A 20,654-nucleotide genomic window follows, 5' to 3' on the forward strand; every position below is an offset into this window, starting at 1 on the left:
CTCTTCTTGTGTCTTTCAGGGGTAACACTCTTGATGATTTGAGCCTCCTTACTTCCTCCTTCAATTTTCACTTAACAGAACCTCCTTGGTCCCTGAACTATATCTGTAGCCATTTCTTTTCTCTCTTTTTTACCAGATCCCCGTTATTTTTTTTTTTTCTGACCCTAAATTTAGGTGTCCACTCAGTATTCTTCTTTTCTGTCTTCTCTTAGTAGAGGCCACAACTCTAACAGAGGCAACTTTGATCTCTTTATTAAAACCTTGAACTCATATGACTCTTGGCACCATGTTTTCCTTTGACAACTTATTTTCCATTTCTATAGGATCTTTCCACAGGGAAAACCTTCTGTTTCTTCACATTTAATATGTTCCAAATTTTACTCATCACATTCTCCTAAGGCTTCCATTCTGTTAGAGGTACCACACTGTATTGTCTAGTCTTTTAGACTCTAAACACTGTGGTCATTGTCTTGCTATTTCAATATATCTGTTGCCAAGATCTGACATTTTTTTGGTTCAAGAATGGCTCTCAGGTTTTCTTTAGTATCTTCATTTTCCCATTCATTGTCCTAGCTCCTTTCTTCTCCATATCACAATAGTCTCATTGCTTTGATTCTGCTTTTTGTTTTTCACAATCCAGTTGCATGTTTTTAAGCAACTGGTCTTCAAAAAATGTTATTTTCTTCCTATGGCTTTTAATGAGTTTCCCCTCTTGGATGATTTTCAGAGTAGGTCATGACCTTGGCTCCCTTTAAAGCATACCTTCTCTCCCACTGTGCTCTTTGTAGTCTCCTGTAGGGCTGATGTTCTCACTCTTAGCTTCCCATGCCAAGTTAATTTTCCTTGTGTCTTTTCTGTTACCTGGAGTATCCTCATTTCTCAAGCGATCAGAAATCCTTCCCATTTTTAAAAGCCTAACTGAGATCCACTTTCTTCCTCAGAGCCTCTGATACTACCATATCATCCCAACTCTCCCTTCTCTGCATCCTGACTCTATTAACTGGGTAGTGTGGTGCAGTGACATGAGCATATGGTTTAGTGCCAGGAAGCCTGCTCTATTGCTTACCAGTTGCACTACTTATCTTCACATGCAATAAATGGGAATAGTTTAGGAAGTTATTCTGAGGATTGATTAAGATAGAAGAGTATGGAATATTCAGTAGTATCTGACTCATAGTAAAGGCTACCATAAGTTAGTTAGTGGATAAATCAGTTAATGATGCTTCATTTTCCTGTCACTTAATAGATGTCTTTTGGTGGACTGATGTAATTATGTCATGTGCATTAATATTGCCTCCAAACTATATATCATAAAGCCAGAGTCATAATGTGACATGGGGAGACCTGTGGAAATCATTTAACATCACAGATCATAGTGCTTCGTATCTGAAAGGGTCCTAATCCAGCCCATCTTTCTTGTGATGATGAAATTGGGGAGGGAGGCAAATTTCTTAAGTGAATTACCCAATGTGCCACAATTAGTGGGAGAGCTGGCCCAACCCCAACTGGGCATTTTAGGACTCATAGGTCTGCACTCATTCTATTATCCTCTTCTTCATTCCACTTTTAGAAACTCTCTGAAGGTTGGATCACAGGTCATATTCCTTTATCACTTATAGTCTTTAACTCATTGAGGGATATTACCAGTATGTTGTTATTTGTGGATTGATTTATTGATTGTTTTTTGTCTTGGCAATAGGAATTCTCTGGAAAATCTGTGTAGTATGTAGTATACATGGGCTTAACACTCATTTAATGCTGTTGTAATGTGAAAAGGGTTTAACATGTACCACTTCTGTGCACTGGCTCAGGGAGGTGGGGAAAGGAAATGGGAAAGGAAGTTATATACATCGTGAACAAATCACGCTTTTCTATATTTAGTCTTTGCTACTGTTTGAAAAGTACAGCTCTGTTCATAGCAGTCTGGCATGTGTTTCCTCAGTGCCATTTCAAAAAGGGGAAAAATAAATATGGGAATTTTTTTGTAGTGAAAATAGTTACTCAGTGAAATCACACAAGTTCCTTCTTTTTCTCTTGATGAAACCTCAAACCCACTAGGCACAGATTCCTCAACCTCAACTATGCATGTCAAAGGCTCATGCAGAGTCAGCAAAATGCAGTCCAGTAAGATGTGTTCTGGTGGCTGAAAGAGTCAGGACAGAGAAGGCAGGGGTAGGAACTATGACATTCCTTGGTCAGTGGATGGCTTGTCTAGCTATCAGATTATTGCCTCCTGGATGAAGCTGGACCTGAACTACATACATAGAGAGACACAGAGCATTACAGCTCTTTGCTTAAGATGTTCCTTCTGCCTGAGTGTCTCTCTCTGCTGTCTGTATATGGGAAAAGTTTCTCTGAGTGTCTTACAGCCACCCCCAACCTCCCAATTCAAATACATGCATTACTGCTCTTTAGTAGTTTCAATGACAGTTTTGGGATTTTCTTAGTCTGACACTATATTAGTTATCATTAAGGAACAACAACCCATGGCGATGGCCATGGCCATGTGAAGGGGGACTATGGGAAATGAAGGAGTCCAGGATGCTGTTCAGGATCCTGACTTTCTTCAGGGGAGAGGTATTTGCTTTCTGTCCTGGTATGTGCCAAATAAGAATATTCTCTAAAAAATCAGAACTCTGAGCCAAGGCGATGTGAATTTTTCCCGGAGAAAATGTTGATACCACTGAGCAAAGATTGCACCTTATTTCTGAGAGGGACTATACAGTCTTCAGACATAAACAGTTCTGCCTAGATAAAATTATGTCACAGGGTGAGAATGATACATTACTATAATTAATGCTACTTTGTGGATATTGCTGTATTATTGTCATTGTTTTTAATTGAATATGTATTAAGCTCCAACAGGAATATGAATAATGCCGACTTATAGTTGATTTTTCAGAACACTCAGAAAAATTTATAAACACCAATAATGGAAACTCTCAGCACCCCTTCGAGGTGGTAAATGTTGCCATTTCTACAAAGGAAAAGTGAAGTAGATTGCATTTGTTCTGTTGGCACAGTGGGTGAGAACACAGAACTGTCGAATAGGAGAAAAGTATTTTCTCTGTCCCCGGGAACTGGGTTAGAATACATTAGTAAAGAATTATCCTTCTTGCTTTTGGAGTTGTGGGATTTTAATTAAATTGTTCCAGTTATTGTTAGCACTTGTATTAACACCAGGCAACCAAATTCTAGAACAGCAAATTTCAAGTTGTCTAGAAAACAATTGGGAGAGAGACCAAGGACTTGTTAAATGCAAATTATTAGGCCCTGCTTCCAAAGTTTCAGATTTGGTAAATCTGGGAGGAGGGCTAAGAACTTTCCCTTTAAACCCTGGCCAGGTGGCTTAGTTGTTTGGAGCATTGTCCCATACACCAAAAAGTTGCAGCTTTGAGTCCAAGTCAGGACACATGTCTAGGTTGAGGGTTCCATAACTGATCTGAGCATATATAGGAGGCAATTAATCGATGTTTCTCTCCCTCTAAAATCAATAAACATATCCTCAGGTGATGATTTAATAAAGAAAAGAATTTTCCCTTTGAGTGGGTATCAGAGGTCTTCTGTCCTCAGAGGAGGCTCAGCTTCCCTTGGAAACTGTAGATCTGTCTTCAGCCACCCAAATGTAGCCTCAGTCTGAGGTCAAGACTTTTTGTTTAATATCTGTGGGGTGTCCTAGAACTCACCTTGTATGAAATCCTATGCACCTCTCATTTACAGAACATACTGCTAACCAACATTTATAAAAGACCTATTGTACACTTAGCATTCTACTGGACATGTGGCTCTCAAGACCTTAAGCCACCTGGTTTCCACAATGCCCCTGTGGGGTTTATATTTTCACTCCCCTCTATCATGGGAGCTCAATAAAACCTAAAGAGAGGGTATGACTTGGCCAAACATCCCACTGTTTTAAATCCCTTTAATTTAAATCCAGCTAGGGACCAGATCCTACTTTAAGTTTGAACCACAGATGGGGACAGAGCCTCTAGAACTGGTTTCAGTGAAATTCATCATAAAGAACAAAGTTCACCTTGGAATAGGGGAGATGGGGGAAGGAAAGCTACAAAGACCAGGTCAGGTTTTCATTCTTGCTTGGTTATTTGTCTTGGTTCTTTAATGCAGACTAGGTATTAAACGATGGCTAAATAAATATTAGTCATTTGATTTATCACCTGACTTTGAATGTTCCATGGAAAAGGAAACATTTCTAAGGAAATCTCAAAATGAGGCATGAATAGAATTTTGGAATAGAGAAAGGCTTTTTAAGTTGAGGCAATAGGCAGGCTTGTGACAGCATCGTTTCTTTCCTCCTTTTGATTTTTTTTCAGCCTTTACGTATGAAAAGAATAGTTTTTTCAAAGCAGACTGTTAATTTATATTCTCAAAATAGAAAGCAGAAATGTTTGTCTTGTAGATTCACATTTACTGCTATTCCTGATTAAGGTGAGATCAATTACTTTCTGATATGGTCCTGTACTCACATTTTATCAATGCAACTTTTTTCATAAAAATAGGAGTCCCTGCTAGGAGTGTTCTTAATGTGAATGATCTGTGCACTGCCTAAAATATATGTGATTCATACTATGTGTTTGTTCCTACATTCAACACTAAGTCCTAAGATACAATTACTCCTACCCACTCTCTCCTTCGTCATGGGGACTATGTTTATCCCTTAGATATCTGTACCTTGGATACCAGCCAGGCTACTTCTAGGCCTAGAGTGTGTACACCTGCGTAATCCAGCACAGCTGACTCTTTGAGCCTGATCTTCCTTTATTTTTACCTAAAGGAACACTTGTTATTTACCAAGTGTTAGTGCCCATTGCATTGTTCCTCCTATATCTTTATGCTCAAGTGATAAATAGCTTAAATATATTTTTTTCCATCTGAGATTTTTCTAGATCCTCACTGTATCTATGAAATTCTCTCTGATTTTTCTACTTAACTCCCCACTTCCCTCTGTTCTCTCGCTCTCTCTCTCTCTCTCTCGTTAGCCATAACATCTTGTGTTTCATATACTTTAGCACTTTTTAGCACTTACCTGCCTGTAGTCAGCCCTTTAATATGGTTATTTGTGGAGAAACTAACCTCTGTAATGCAACTATAAGCACTTGCAGGGCACAAAACTACTGATTTCCCCCCTCTCTCTCCCTTCCTTCCTTTTTACTAATTCTTATCCTTCATATCAATGTGTCCTGAATATTTGATAACATTTATATGACGGTGAATGAAAACTGCTAAATGGGGAGAGAGAAGGCAAAAGAGAGGATTGAAGTTTGACTTTAATCTGTAGTTACATCCATGACCTGATTCACATTAACTTGATTGGCTTGTATAATCTCATTTGATGCTTGACAGCAAGGTCTTTCCCTTTTTGCATGTCCAGTCTGGTGTCATGGAAAGTGCAAGAGCTAGAATGTTGCAGCAAAATGTTTGAGCCCCAAATCCAATCCTGAGTGACTTGGAAAAGTCTTTTTTTCTTTGACCCTTGCTATTCTCTTTTGTAAAATAGAAATAATAATACCCACTGATGTCTAGGATTGCTGAGATAATCCAATAAGATGTATTTAAGAAAGTGCTTCTCTAAACTTAGGCCCTATTCTGTTGATAATGGCAGTGCAGAGAAAGCTATGATTTCCTTTTCCCATGTTCCCAGAGGTAATGGGTCCCAGGCTGTGTACAGTGGATGGAGTAACTGGCTCATAGGATATTTCCCAGAACTGTCTTGGAACAGAAATTTTGAGCAAGAGAAGACGATGAACAGTTTTTCATGATTATTGGGGAGGTGATGCATCTTTTATTGTTAGAATATATGATACCTGCCATTTTAGGTAGTTTTTCCATATCTCATCTTTTCTTAGACTTTGAGGTAGAACCTAATTTTTTTTGTTTTGTTTTTTTCCCCTCCTGCCTACTTGCTAGGATGTTGCTACTCTCACCTATCTTTTTCCATTTCCATTAATCAGCTTGTGACGCTCAAAACAATATAACTGAATGTAACATCCTCTATAAAGTCATTATCAGTGATTATATTTGAAATGGGTATTTTAAATTTTATATTGTTATTATCTGTTCTATATCTTCTATATTTTCAACTACCAAAGTATCACTCAAACTAAATAAAAATAGTAATTTGGTTCCAGTAAGTGGCTTTAAATGAAAAAAAATAAATCACCATCCACATTAATAAAAATCCTTTAAGCTTCACATAATATTAAACAGTGATTTTCAAATGATCTTTTATATAACTGTTCAGGGAACATTATTGGAGGCAATGGGGAGGTGGAATCCTAGGCTTCTGCTGGCTTGTACTTGAACAAGACTGGCTATTTTAATCTTTTTTTAAAATATTGGGGTTTCATGTATGATGTTTTTTAACCAGAGAGTTCTGCTATTTAAAAATGTCTATTTTATTTTCAGATCACTAATCTTATTGTGGTTAATCTTAAGGTTCTTATTGATGGATAGATAGATAATATATATATTATTCCATGCTATTTTGTAGCTGTTTTTATGCAAATTGACCTTTGTTTTTACTGTATGAGGCTACCTTAATAGTATATTATCAATATAGGGGTTTTTTTTATAAAGATTAGATTTTAGTTGAAACACTTCAATAAATAGGTAAACAAACAGTAAAAAGTGAAAGTTTTTTTTCTTTTGTGGTTGCTTTTTGCTTTCCTATCCTATATAATCAAGAGATAATATGCAAATTGACCATCATGCCCTCACACAAGATGGCCATCCCCATGTGGTCAAAGATGGCTGCCCCCACGTGGTCACAAGATGGCTGCCACAAGATGGCTGGCAGGGGAGGGCAGTTGTGGGAGTTCAGGCCAGCAGGGCAGGGCAGTTAAGGCTGACCAGGCTAGTAGGGGAGGGCAGTTAGGGGTGACCAGACCTGCAGGGTAGGGCAGTTGGGGGTGATCGGGCTGGCAAGGGAGCAGTTAGGTGTCAATCAGTTAGGTTGGCAGGGGAGTGGTTATGGGGTGATCAGGCTGGCAGGCAGAAGAAGTTAGGGGCAATCAGGCAGGCAGGCAGGTGAGCAGTTGGGAGCCAACAGTCCCGGATTGTGAGAGGGATATCCGACTGCTGGTTTAGGCCTGATCCCACAAGCATTGGGCCTAAACCGGCAGTCAGACATCCCCTGAGGGGTCCCAGATTGGAGAGGGTGCAGGCTGGGCTGAGGGACACCCTCCCAGTGCACGAATTTCGTGCACTGGGCCTCTAGTATGAATATAACAATGAACAATGGGGCTGCTTGTGTGTACTCAAGCACCATGTTAACTATGACCTGACCGTACTTACTACTGAGTTAGCTTAAACTCTGACTCTTTGTAACTCTAATGAGTTTGGGTCTGATTGCAGGCAAGTTGTGAAATACAATTATAGACTAATACAATATGAAGACTTAATATATAAAAGGAAACTTGGCAGCTTCATATACCTCATTTATAGAAGTAACAGTTGATGTTCAGAAAGGACATGCACTGCCTGACAGTGTCCCATAGACCGGGCTTTGTGCTGTCATCTGTGTGAATGAGATGGTCTTGTGCTAGAATAAGGAGAATGGAACAGAAGCACCTTGAGCAGCTCTGTATGAAGGATTTTATCATAAGGATCCACGTGGATGTGATCTGGCATCAGAAGGTTCAGGGACGAGGCCATCTCTCTTTCCTTCTCATTCCCGTTTTCTTCCAGCCTTCTTCTCCTCCTTCTCTGATCCTCTACTTCACTATTGTTTGTATGTTCATTATTCTCCTCTTTCAAATAATTGGGCTGCTTATCTCTTTATATGTTTTGAGTATTAATAATTGACCTTGAACATGATCCTATTGGTTTATCATGATTGTAGTTCACCCTCATGACAATTCTGTTACATGTTTCTTAGTTCAGTTTTAGGAGAGGAGGTTTATTTGCCTAGAGTATCTTTTTGTCACAGGCTAACATACCTCACGTGTCCAGCCTTTCTCTGTGGGTCACAGTGTTTTGAAGTAGGATCGCATGGTCCAAAACATGTTTGTTTGTTTTTGTTTGTTTTGTTTGTTTGTTTGTTTTTGGCAACAAGGGATGGGGGTAGGACCATTTTCCTTAAAGAGATGTGGGTTGGTCAAACTTGGGTACAATGTATGAGGCTGAAATGGATGAATGATAGGGAATGTGAAGAAAAAGTACTGAGGCATATATTAAGACCAGTGTTTAAGTTTTATCTTTATGTTTTTTGTTTTTTTTTCTTTAAATATACTAGAACCATGAAAAACTCTCTTTGTCTCCTGTTGTTACCTTATTTTCTGTTCATTCAATACCATATTCCCATTTGTCAAGCTATTATCCCACTTTGAATTGTAAACACATTATCTCTATTTATAATGCTACAGTGTTTGGTCCAAAGATGACTTTTTGAGGCACCTTTCTCTCTCTCTCTCTCTCTTTTTTTTATATTTTCTTTCTTTTAAATTTTATTTTATTGTTTAAAGTACTACATATAGTAGTACATATATCTCCTTTTTTTCCCCCCATAGACCTTCCCCCAGCCTCCCCTACTCCCTGTCACATGCCCTCATCCCACCCACCCCAGTGTCTTGTGTCCATTGGTTGTGCTTATATGCATGCATACAAGTCCTTTGGTTGATCTCTTTCCCCCCCTCCCCAACACTCCCCAGCCTTCCCACTGTAATTTGACAGTCTGTTCAGTGCTTTACTGCCTCTGTGTCTATCTTTTTGTTTATCAGGTTATAATGTTCTTTATTTTCCATAAATGAGTGAGATCATGTGGTATTTTTCTTTCATTGCCTGGCTTATTTCACTTGACATAATGCTCTCCAGGTCCATTCATGCTGCTGCAAATGGTAAGAATTCCTTCTTTTTTATAGCAGCATAGTATTCCATTGTATAGATGTACCATAGTTTCTTAATCCACTTATCTGCTGATGGGCATTTAGGCTGTTTCCAAATCTTAGCTATGGTGAATTGTGCTGCTAAGAATGTATATTCTTTCTGATTGGTGTTTCTAGTTTCTTGGGATATATTCCTAGAAGTGGGATTACTGGGTCAAATGGTAGTTCCATTTTTAGTTTTTTGAGGAAACTCCATACTGTTCTCCACAGTGGCTGCACCAGTCTGCATTCCCACCAGCAGTGCACGAGGGTTCCTTTTTCTCCGCATCCTCGCCAGCACTTGTCGTTTGTTGATTTGTTGATGATTGCCATTCTGACAGGTGTGAGATGGTACCACATTGTCGTTTTGATTTGCATCTCTCGGATAAGTAGTGACTTTGAGCATGTATTCATATGCCTCTTGGCCTTCCTTCTGTCTTCTTTCGAAAAGATTCTATTTATGTCCATTGCCCATTTTTTTATTGGATCGTTTATCTTCCTTTTATTAAGTTGTATAAGTTCCCTGCAGATGTTGGAGATTAAACCTTTTTATAGCAGAAGACTTTGCAGTTAGTTCTACTCCCTATACTCAAAATGGAAATGAATTCTTAACAAAAAATAAACAAACAAAAAACATTATGCTAAGCAGGATCCATATATTTCCATTCATTAATATTGAGTACTCTCACAATTTTTCAAACACCAATGCAATAATCAATTCAGGCAAGGATTATCTATGGATGCAAAAATGATTGGGTAAAAGGTTATTGATAAGCAGAATATTGGTAGAGTCTCACAGACAATTTATTGAGGTAAAAGGGAGGAGGACACATTCACAATGGATAAATGCAGTGAACTCTTCATTAATCTAGTCATCACAGTTGACATCACCTAACTGGGCTAAACTGGTATCATATGCTTCATGATAGAGTGCAGTGGCAAGGACACAGCATCATGCATTGTGATATCCCTGCCATACTTGTTCAGTCTGAATCTAATCATCAGGCAAAGCCAGATTATTGAACTTTTTATAAGATACTTGGCCTAAATAAATATATTTTAGGTCTGTTTCATAAAAGGCAAACATTAAAAGAGAACAAAAATAGGTGTCATCTCAATGTGTGATCTTTGATTGGATTCTGGATGGGAATTAATAACAATCAGTAAAAGGACATTACTTGGACTGCTGGTGAAATGTGAGCATGCATGCATATGAGATAATGCTGTACCATGTTTAATTTCTTGGATGTGTACCTGATATCAAAGCATTAGGTGTTCTTAGATGATGCAAGCTGAAGTATATGGAAGGGAAGTTTCTTTAACTTCTTTCAAATGCTTTCAGTGCTTTAACAAACAGAATATATGCTTTTAAATATATTAACAAAGGGTAGATTTTGCTATTATAAACACCTAGCCCCCCTTCCCCTTTTGCTACATTTCTGGCCCTTTGCCTCTGAGTCAGGTTAGTAAAGATCTTAGTGTCCTCACTTGCTGCTTGACTTAAATCACCTAACTTTAGTTTCTTTTATTGAAGGGTAGTTATTTCTAAGTTTTTAACCTTACCATAGTCAATTAATTTTTTATATATAAGCTGTAGAATTTGCCCATAGCCTTACAAATGAATAAATGAATAAACTCCTCTGAGTGGTCATACCTATCTTCTGATTGTTATTTAAGAAAGAATTTAAGAAAAAGAGAGAATGGGAGGGACAGAGAGGAGAAAGAGAGAGTAAGAGAGAGAGAGAGAACAAAATGTTGGCCATTGATGAATCTGGGTATAGGATTTGTGGGTAGAGTTCATTTTACTACTTGTACAACTTTTCTGTGAGTTAAATTTCTTTTTAAACAAGATATTTGGTTATAAAACATGGATAAATAACTGGTTCTTGACTGTCACCTGTAATTAGTGGGTTAGCAATATGTGGGCTAAAACATGACCCATCTAAAGTTAGACTCTTGGAAATGGCTTCACAGGCTATACATTTTGGTTCTGCACTCTGGTTTGAAGTCCTTCCCTATGAATTTATAAACAGGGATGTCATCATCCTATAATTCTACTAGTGGCACTTATAGTACTTATAACTTTCCAAGTTATAAGAAGCCCCAATTGTGGTTTGGTGAGCTTTAATCATATACATATTTATTGAATGAATGAAAATAATTATATTCTAAAAAATATCTTATAAACGCCTTATTCATATGGGGTTTCTGGCTGTGAGTAAAAGGAGACTTTTTGTAACTCACCATTTGTCCTCTGGTCTCACCATGCACCAGCCATTGCTACAGCAACCACCTCTGTGTAGGTATGACCTGGTGGCACCTTGCCTCAGCTGCAATACCTTTCTCTCTCTTTCTGCCCTGGGGCATCTCTGCCACCACTCCACTTCTCGGAAAAGTATGAGGGAATTTATAACCCCATAGGCAGCACATGTCCATGGAGAACTGGAGCCCGGAGATAATCTATTCTTTCACCCCTTAGTGGGAAGATCCAAGGAACATTTCACAGGACTCTTCAGAGGGCTTTGAGGAGATTAGAGACATACTTACTTATGTGGCTGACCAGCTCAATAAAGCACCTTTGAATTGGCTTTCCCTCTTCCCCTGCTTAATTCTTCCAGTCCTTCAGTCATGCTTCCTGGGACCGGCATGCATGTCTTTGCATCAGGCTTTGACTTCTGGCAGAACCTGGATCAAGACAGTGGCATCTCTCTAGTTATGGTTGAAAAATATGAAAATTGTTGTTACAATAACCACTTTATAAGAGTTTATGTGGTGTCTAGGAAAAGCATTATGCAAAGAGTCAGCAGAACCTTCCTTCTTGTTATTTGGCCTCCAGCAGGTCATTTAGCCTTTAGGTAAATGGTAAAGCTACAGGGATGAGGAGTTAAGGAGAAGATACATTGGTATGTGTGTGTAGGATTCTGTTATCTGGTTATAAGACTGTGGACTCTGGTAACTAATATAAAGTATTTGGAGTAGCTATAATATAGTCCCTGAATCTAATGGTGCTGTGAGATTAGATGAGCATTCCAGAAAAGGGTTGTTGGTGGGACTTGGGAGGACATCTGTTATTTGAACTGAGACATAAAATAGAGATTGTATAGTGATAAGGAGGCCTCTTCTTATCCATAATGGGGATTGAAATAAATGTAGGAGGAAAGCTCTTCTCAGAAGGTCAAGTAAGGCAATAAAAGGTTATTGGTACAAAATCCCACAACATTAGGCTGGACCTTTTTAATTGCATCAACCTAATATGAGAAACTAAAAATGGGAGTAGTTCCAACTCAGAGGGATGGTAGACTAAAGAGGCTGAATACCAATTGCGTGCACAGGCTAGTTGCACACTATAATTATTTGTTTCATTGTATTGCTCAGGGTAATTCTGTGATTTTGAGTCTATGTGGTTAGATATCCCAGTGACTTGGGGCATGGGCAGTTGGTGTACTTTCTGCTACAGTGCAGATGTTGTAGACCTTATTAAATGCTGTCTCTTTACTGATACCCCCAGGGAACACTTAATGAATGATGCTTCCCTTAAGAAGAAGAATAATTAACAATAGCATTATTACTTATATTAATTTATAGTTACTGGTTGCTATAATTAATGCTATTTATGAAAATTATAATTATAGCACTTTATAATTTACAAAGTATTTTCTCATCCATTTTTTATCTGAATATTTTAATGTCCCTCTGTCTTAGATATGTCAGGTGATACTCTCCTTGTTTTATAGATGAGGAAACTATGGCTCAGGAAAGAATTTAACCAGGTTGCAATCCACTGCCCTTATCAGTATATTGTGCTATCTATAAGTATATGGAAATACACTTATCAATTTTGTACTTATCATAATGTTTTTTATCTGCATGTAAGAGAACAGGTTCACACATTTCTCAGTTGCCTTCCTTAACAATAATATCCTCCCCCCCCCCCCGCTTTTTTTTTTTTCCATACCAGGACACAGTGTCAGAATATTCACAAGAATGTGTAAAATATTTTCTTCTTAATACCACAGTATTTCATAGTTAATTATACTCAGTGGGATAACAACGAGATTGCTTCTGATAGAGGGATTAGCACTTTCAAAATGACCCTCTGGCCTTATAGTGTTAGGTCAAACCCAGAATGTAAGCTCTGAGAAAACTTAGTCAACATGGCACTTCACTTATTTATTTACCTTTTTTTTTATTTTTTCATTTTTTACTGTGGAAGAGAACTGAAGAAAATATCCAATTTTTCTCAAGTGCAACCTTTATATCTGAGCCACATAGTGTGAAATACACAGACATACACACAGATATGCACACACATGTACACTGAGCCTTTTGGTTCTTTTTCTATAATATAATATAAACTCTCTATACTAGAGCATCCACTGCTTTTATTGTACGTTTAGCTGTTTTTACCCAAAATATATTGATATGGAAAGGATTACTGACTGGACCTATGCCAGCATCTGTCATTACCTATTTATTTATTTACTTAAACATCTTTATTGAACATTTCCATGGATTAGGCCCTCAGCAAGATTCTGAGGAATCAGCAAGGAGCAGAACAGGTTAAGTCCTTTCTGCCGTGAAGCTTACATTCTCCTGGGGGAAACTGATGATAGACAAATGTACACAAAAGGTGATGTTAGATCATGATAGATACTATGAGAAAGATAAAACAGGTGAGGGATAAGAGTGCGATAGAGAAATCATGCAAATACATCCAGAAGGAGTAAATGTAGAAAAGCTTGCTTTCAATAATGTAGTAAAACATAGCCATAGTTAAAGAGGTCTCGGAGAGAGGGATACCAGCTGCCCCTGGGGCAGGCAGCAGTCATTAGGTTTGGTTCCAAGGGGTCTGGGCCACAGCTTCATAGACTTTGGTGTTGTCAGTATGCCTGGGTTAGATCAAATCCATGGGGATTAACTCATGCTGCCTAAATTCACAAGAGACTAATGTATCAGATCCCCTAAGGGCTGTCTGATGCAGAAACTTAAATAAGTTTTAGCACTCAAGGAAGATAGTTTGGTGAGCAAGCTACCAGGAGGAAAGAAACTAGTAGGGTTAATAGACAATTCTATTGTGCTATCATTACCTGATGCAGCATATTTACTAGAAAGATAAACTTACTTAGAGGACTGTAAGGTTTAATGCTAGCTTGTGAGGGTATCCTTTATTTTGTTGTGGCTGAGGATATTCTGGTTTATTGGTTAATGCTTTTTCTATACCTTTTCAGGCACTAACCTGATATTTAACTGCCTTAGACAGGTTTGACAGGGTTGATTAGTTTATAATAACTTCCTATTATTTTATTTCAATTGGGTCTTGCTGCTGATGCATTTTAGTTTTTTGATGGAGTCTTAAGTATGCTCCCTGAAAATCCATGATCATAATTACCTTGTAAAAGAGCCACCTCACTTCATATTTTCAAATTCTAAGGCCACCTCACTTTCTATATTTTCCCCTTAAGCTCTAAGCAAACTAACTGGCAGAATCTTCTCACAATGCCTGGGGCTGCCCTTGTGGTAGTTTTATTGTCTTCTACTCACCTCTTATTGATTCTGAGTGCAGGTAGAAGTTGGTACTTCTGCTAACACAGGGCATTGACATATGAAATCCATAAAGCTCCAGCTTCAGATCAGTGGCCACTGCCACATGCTTTCTCTGCAGCCCCTTGGCCAGAACCCTGAGCAGTCTCATGCTAGTTCATTTTTTTAGACTCATTGATTGGGACTGGCCATCTCTGTCTGTCACACAGACATGGATCCCCTGCTGATTCCTCTTCCTGGAATATAAGTCTCCCACCCTTACCCTTCCTGTTCCAACTAAAATGTCATCATTCTAAGCAGTGGTTTCTGAACACAAAGAACTTGCAGTATCTTCCCAGTTGGATATGCTTCTTGAATACAGGATGGAGAGATTTACTTATTTTTACTTTTATGCTCATCAAAAAATAAGTGTGACCTTAGAAAAATAATCTTACACCTCTCAGTTTTCTTATTTGTCAAAAGGGGTCATTCTACTTCAGGCTACCACTGAAATGTTATAAGGGTCAGGGGCTGGGGGGTAGATTCAGAACATTTTGGACAAAGCCACACTATAAATAGGGAAATTTGAATTCAGTCAGATATCAATGGAAACTGGAAATTTCCTTTTTGAACATGTCTGTGTTGCTTCTGGCAGGGAAATCCTGGAGGCAAGACCATTGAGGAGAGACGTTCCAGCCTGGATGCTGAGATCGACTCATTGACTAGCATCTTGGCTGACCTTGAGTGCAGCTCCCCCTACAAACCTCGGCCCCCACAGGTAAGATGTGTCCGGGAATCTCTCCACATGGCGAGCTACAAATGGTCTATGATGATCTGAAAGTACAAGCTGCTGTTCATGCCCTTTTTAAAAAAAATCTTCTCACAGTCAATGGTCTAAGTTATCTTTTTATTTTATATCAACATATGTTTTCTAACAGACAGATCCTTAAAAATTAATTTTATTAGTATTGTCTTTAAAATACAACAACATTATACAAAAAACTTCTGAAAATTAAAACTCTTCTTACTCCATTGTCCTCATTTTCTGACTTTGAGTATGTGGATATTTTGTACACATTGTTACAGTCTCCACAAATATAATTTAGCACGACTATGTTAAAGTGACGGCTACGTCTTCTGTAAAGAAATTCCTTATGCTGGACCTGTAGGGTAGCTTTCATTTTTTGGTTGTTGTATGTAATGCTATGAAGGACATGTTCATGAGTATTTTCTTTGGAGCTATTTCCCTGTCTTAGATTCCTAATTGTGGGATTTCTACATTAAGAAGTCTGACCGCTTCCTTTATTTTTCTTTCCAAAAGTTGTGAATAGCTTGTGTTGGCAGTTGGAATACACCAGTTTCTCCTCAAGTTCACCAGAATTTGGTGATAGCCATTAATCTCTATTTTTAAAAGGTAGATGGTGCTCCTTGTTATCAGTTTATTTATTTATTTGTTGGTTTGGTTGTTTTTTGTTTGTTTGTTTGTTTGTTTGTTTTTTTAAGCCTGGCTACACTGTAGTTTACTATCTGCATTCAGAAACTGAACTTCCATTGCTAGTGGTCATTCCCTGTCAGTCTCAGGTCTTGAGATGGTAATGGGAAATCTATGTCAGGCCTCCATGTCCTCAGAAGACAGCCAGAGGAACTCTAGATGCACACACTGGACTGGCACAATTGTCACTGCATGTTTGACTTGTGAGATGCTTACTTGACTAAGTGACAGTGTATATGGCATGCTGAGTTTACTCCAGTTCTTAAACAGTAGCTCCTGTGTTCACAATGGTTCCTTTCATGAATTAAAAACTATCCCTGCTTCTCAGCTGTCAGTCATTTCAACACTGAACTGCACATAAGGTGGCAGTGCTTTCCTCTTTAGATATATTCCCATTACCTTTCCTAGACATATAATGGGACTGTCAGCAAAACACACTAGAGTAGAGCTTAGCTTTTCCTTTGCTATCATTACTCTTGGCCCCACCAGACCTGTTGGTAGTGGAAATACACTTGACTTCTATAAACATACTGAGCTGCAGGTATGTAGCATGTACTGTGGTCTTTTGGGGAAACTGTTAGGAGAAGAAAAGTGGATGGTTGAATGAGAAATAAATAGGACCCCATAATCATTGCCCAGGGGCCCATAATAGTAAACTATGGCAGATATTATAGAAACATAAAGAAGAGTGTGATAAATACTATTGAAGGTGGCAGAATCTGAGAAGATCTATGAGAAGGCTTGTGTATTCAGATTGATGGGTGGGTGGACTAGTCATAATGGAGACAATAATGGAGAACAGCCTGAGCCATTCAGGAGAAAGGTCCAGATTTCTAGGTGGCTGAGGACAAGGCCACTGAAGGCTTGAAGTGCCTACAGGATTGTGAGGTTTCCTACTGACAGCCTGGGGACAAGTTTGAATGCCACATTAAGATTTTGCCTTGTCTTTTGTAGATAACTAGAGGCCTGGTGCATGGATTTGTGCACTGGTGGGGTCCCTCAGCCTGGCCTGCACCCTCTCGCAATCCGGGACCCCTTGGGGGATGTAAGACTGCCAGTTTCGGGCCACTCCCGCTCATCCTGGCCCCCCTGCACCTGCTGGCTCTGCTGCTGCCACCGCTGCTCATAGCACTGCCACAGAGAAGGCAGAGGCTCACGCCACAGGAGCTTCACTCACCAGCCATGAGCCCAGTGTCTGGTGCCCCTAGGTCAGCTGAGTGGTGGTCCTGATGTGGGAGTGCACTGACCACCAGAGGGCAGCTCCTGTGTTGAGTGTATACCCCCTGGTGGTCAGTGCATGTCATAGCGACTGGTTGAGCAGTCGACTGGTCGTAATGGTTGCTTAGGCTTTTATATATATAGATGGGGAATAGTGGAAGGTTTTCAACTGGGGGAAAGCCAAGTTTCATTCCTAAAAAGGAAAATGGGAAACAAGCTGGGCTCTGGAAAGATGCAGGAGGATGGGCCAGATCTGAGAAATTCTCCAGCAAGCCTTTGATGGACCAGTGTTTGTTGTTAAGCATTTTTCCTATTCTACTCAGACACATGCCACAAACTTAGTTTCTTAGAACAGCAAGACCACTGAGTTTTCCACTGTAGTCACCTGTCCATGATCCCCTTTTTTCAAAATAGGGTTTTTGCTTAATCTTTTTCCACCCTCAATTCTTAATATATATTGTGGAGCTTCTACTTAATATAGCTTTAATTCCTTAAGGCTGTGTCAACATATACCTCCCATAAACCACTTCATTTTAATGGGTTATTCACAAACTCCATTTTTGTTTGCACAATCTTACTGTGCACTCAAACTAATAATCACTGATATTTGGACAGTGCTTCACTGATTGTAAAGCATATATTCTCACTTGAGTAAGACTGAAACTCTGATATTAATGATATGCTGATCGGGAGTGGAGGAACCTAACGTAAGTGACCTGTCTTAGGACATAGGACTATAATATGAGCACAGCTGGACCATGAATTTACACCTGTGTTTGGTTTTAAGTTCTAGAACCAGATCTGGGTTGTCAGTATTTTAAAAACATTTTTATCAATGACAAAAATCTGTGAAATAATCATATGAGTAACAATGTCCTTAGAGGCTTTCTTATAAAAAGAAAAACATTCAGAAGGTTTAGAAAAATTAATAATGATAATCCTTAAGTAGAATAAGTGGAGAATTGAGGTAAAATCTACTTTTGATGAGTCTATTCCATTCAGAAATTAAAGAGTGATCCTTTCTAAGATTTTTATTATTCTACTTTAGGAAAGCAAGAGTTAATTGGGAGTTACAACTCATTCTTCTGAGTTATCTTCACTCTGGTGGAACTGAATTAGATATGTTAGTATTTATTAGTTAACATAATTATATGCTGTGAGAATGATAATCACACACCTAAGATATTAAAAATATGTGCTAAAAGAAGATGATGTCTGTTGTGTTGTAATTAATAGGTACTTGAAAAGTCCTAGAACTGTAGAATGTTAATGCCCAACTTTGATGTTTTTATTTTTTGATCCAAAGCAAATTATAAAACCCATTGAATCACCTGGCTACTTAAAGTAGGCTACCAGGTCTATAATTTCTCATTATTCAAGCATGGGTTGTGGGTGTTCCTGAACCGACTTCTGAACGTCCTTATTAAGGCCACTTTGCCTACTTGATTTAGGGAAAATCTTACTGTATGTGGAATGTTTGTACCAGTAGAGGTCCAAAGGAGCTCTATTCAAATAAGCAAGAATACTGCTTATTTCCCTTTTTTCCTGAAACAAGACTTAATGCTTCTCTGTGGATGATAATAGCAACCAAGGGATAAAAGGGGTCTTTTTAGCATTTCAATTAGTTTATTACAAAATGTCTCTCTTTTGTGGTACAGTCTCTAAAATATGTCTTAGAATCATAATGAAAGAGTAAAGTAAAATTAAAAAAAACATAGGTAAATCAAAAACATAACTCAAAGGTATACAAAAAATTTATGACAGTATAGTGTTTTGAGTCAGTGTATATCTAGACCCCATCCAATGGCATCATCTGTTAATAGAAGTTCAGCTTAGATTTTCTGGAAGAGTTACACAGGGGTCTGATTGAAATTCTTTTGATTTCTTAGAAGACAATGGATAAATCCATGCTTTTATTTTTGTTTTTTCTTCTCTTGGCAGAGCCAGGGCTAGAGTTCTGGACTTCTGATACCTAGTACAGAGCTTCCTTTTCTTCCTTGCAGTGAGGTTGGTAGGGTCAGAGCTGGTGCCTAGGTAACATGGACGAACTTTCAGATATTTTATATTACTATTTCAGGGTTACTGGAAATTTAGTAACTTTTTAATCAAGCTTATTTTGAATTGGTCACATGCAATTTCACTATCCTCATTTAGACTAGTATGAAAACATTTATAGCGATTCAGGGATAAGGTTCAGGTTGGGCATAGTCCAATAGCCTAGATTCCAAGTCTGCCAGTAAGAAGAGTGCTGTCTTCTCACTTCTGTGGAATTACCTCTGTATAAAGAGCTCCATTTGTGTGAACTACATGCTGTACCAATCTGAGCTTCCTTTCCTTTATTTCTAAAATGGGCATGGTCACTACAATCATTCCTCTTTGCAGAAATACTATATTGTTTTAGAGTTACAAGAAATAAGATGTTGGCTCTAAGCAATAGTTCACTTAATCCTTCCAATTTTTTTTTTTTTTTGCGGGGGGGATTATTAGGTTGAGTCTTGAGCTTGCTTTAAAGCATCAGGTCTTTGAAGGCCTGGGGCTTATCTTTTCTGAATGCTGGCTACCTTCTAAATGCTGTATTTTTCTTCTTCATTTAAAGCATTTAAAAAGTTTTGTCACTTTTCAGTCTGTTTGGGAACTGTGTACACATAAATGGTCACATGTACATGTCTTTAGCTGCAATCTCAGGGCTCCCACACTAAGTTCCTTTCACAGAGCAATAACCTATGAAGCAGCCAGAGAAATTATTTCACTTGTGTGTGCGTTGTATGGAAGGCTTTTTATTAGGAATTCTCATGGCCTGAGGGCTTGCAGGCAGCATAATCAGGGTGGAGTCCTGTGGTGCCAAGGATCTTCTATTCTCTTGTGCTCCCTGTTCTAGCTTGTAAAAGTCATGGGCAACTGCATGGGAGATTAATTAATAATTATTTTTTTAATATTTCATATTATTCAGTGCAACCCAAACAAGAAGCAACTGGGAGGTGAAAGCCCCTACATGTGGGCACTGTAAATGGATGCATGTGAGTCTCCCTGCAAATTTGGACCTTGCTGGGTTTATTTGGTTTCTTGCTAAATGAGATAGGAACTGGGTCTTAGGTTGTTGAAAAAGATAATAGGTGTGGATAGTGTCATCTTCCTCTTCCTGTATCCTCCTGGGAAAAATGTAGCAGCATATCGTGATTTGCTGGGGAAAAATGGATTTGCCAATGTGTCTGTGTTCTGCTTACTAATAGCTTTCTTCCAGAGCCATAGTAAAAGTTAAAACATTGTAGAAACCTCATATCTAAGATACCAACTGAGTACAGTAAAATAAAATTTGCAAAAGTCTAATTCTTTCAGTGCTCCTGTTTAGAAGATATGGGTAATTCTGAATTAGTCTGGACCTGCCAAAAAACTTCAGTCGTTAAATAACAATGAGATGGGGGTGGAGGAGTGATTAGCTGACTCAGAGTTGCATGCCATGAGTTTGATGAAGGGCAATTAATTCTTAGATTATATATAATTGCATTGCAATAACATTTATACCCTTCCATTTTTAGAAGATGATG

At 38.5% G+C, this 20,654-nt stretch overlaps 1 protein-coding gene across 6 annotated transcripts in view; it reads left to right on the plus strand.

The window, feature by feature from the left end:
- The window catches only part of LPP (LIM domain containing preferred translocation partner in lipoma), a 679,775-nt gene that overhangs the window by 313,798 nt on the left and 345,323 nt on the right, over positions 1-20,654 (plus strand). For all 6 annotated transcript variants that reach the window (XM_079766429.1, XM_079766432.1, XM_079766430.1 and 3 more), the window contains one exon: positions 15,055-15,177. In XM_079766429.1, coding sequence (XP_079622555.1) covers positions 15,055-15,177 — 123 coding nt within the window. The remainder of the gene's footprint in view (positions 1-15,054; positions 15,178-20,654) is intronic.

Source organism: Cnephaeus nilssonii, assembly GCF_951640355.1.
Source record: "Cnephaeus nilssonii genome assembly, chromosome: 3".
Lineage (NCBI taxonomy): Eukaryota > Metazoa > Chordata > Mammalia > Chiroptera > Vespertilionidae > Cnephaeus > Cnephaeus nilssonii.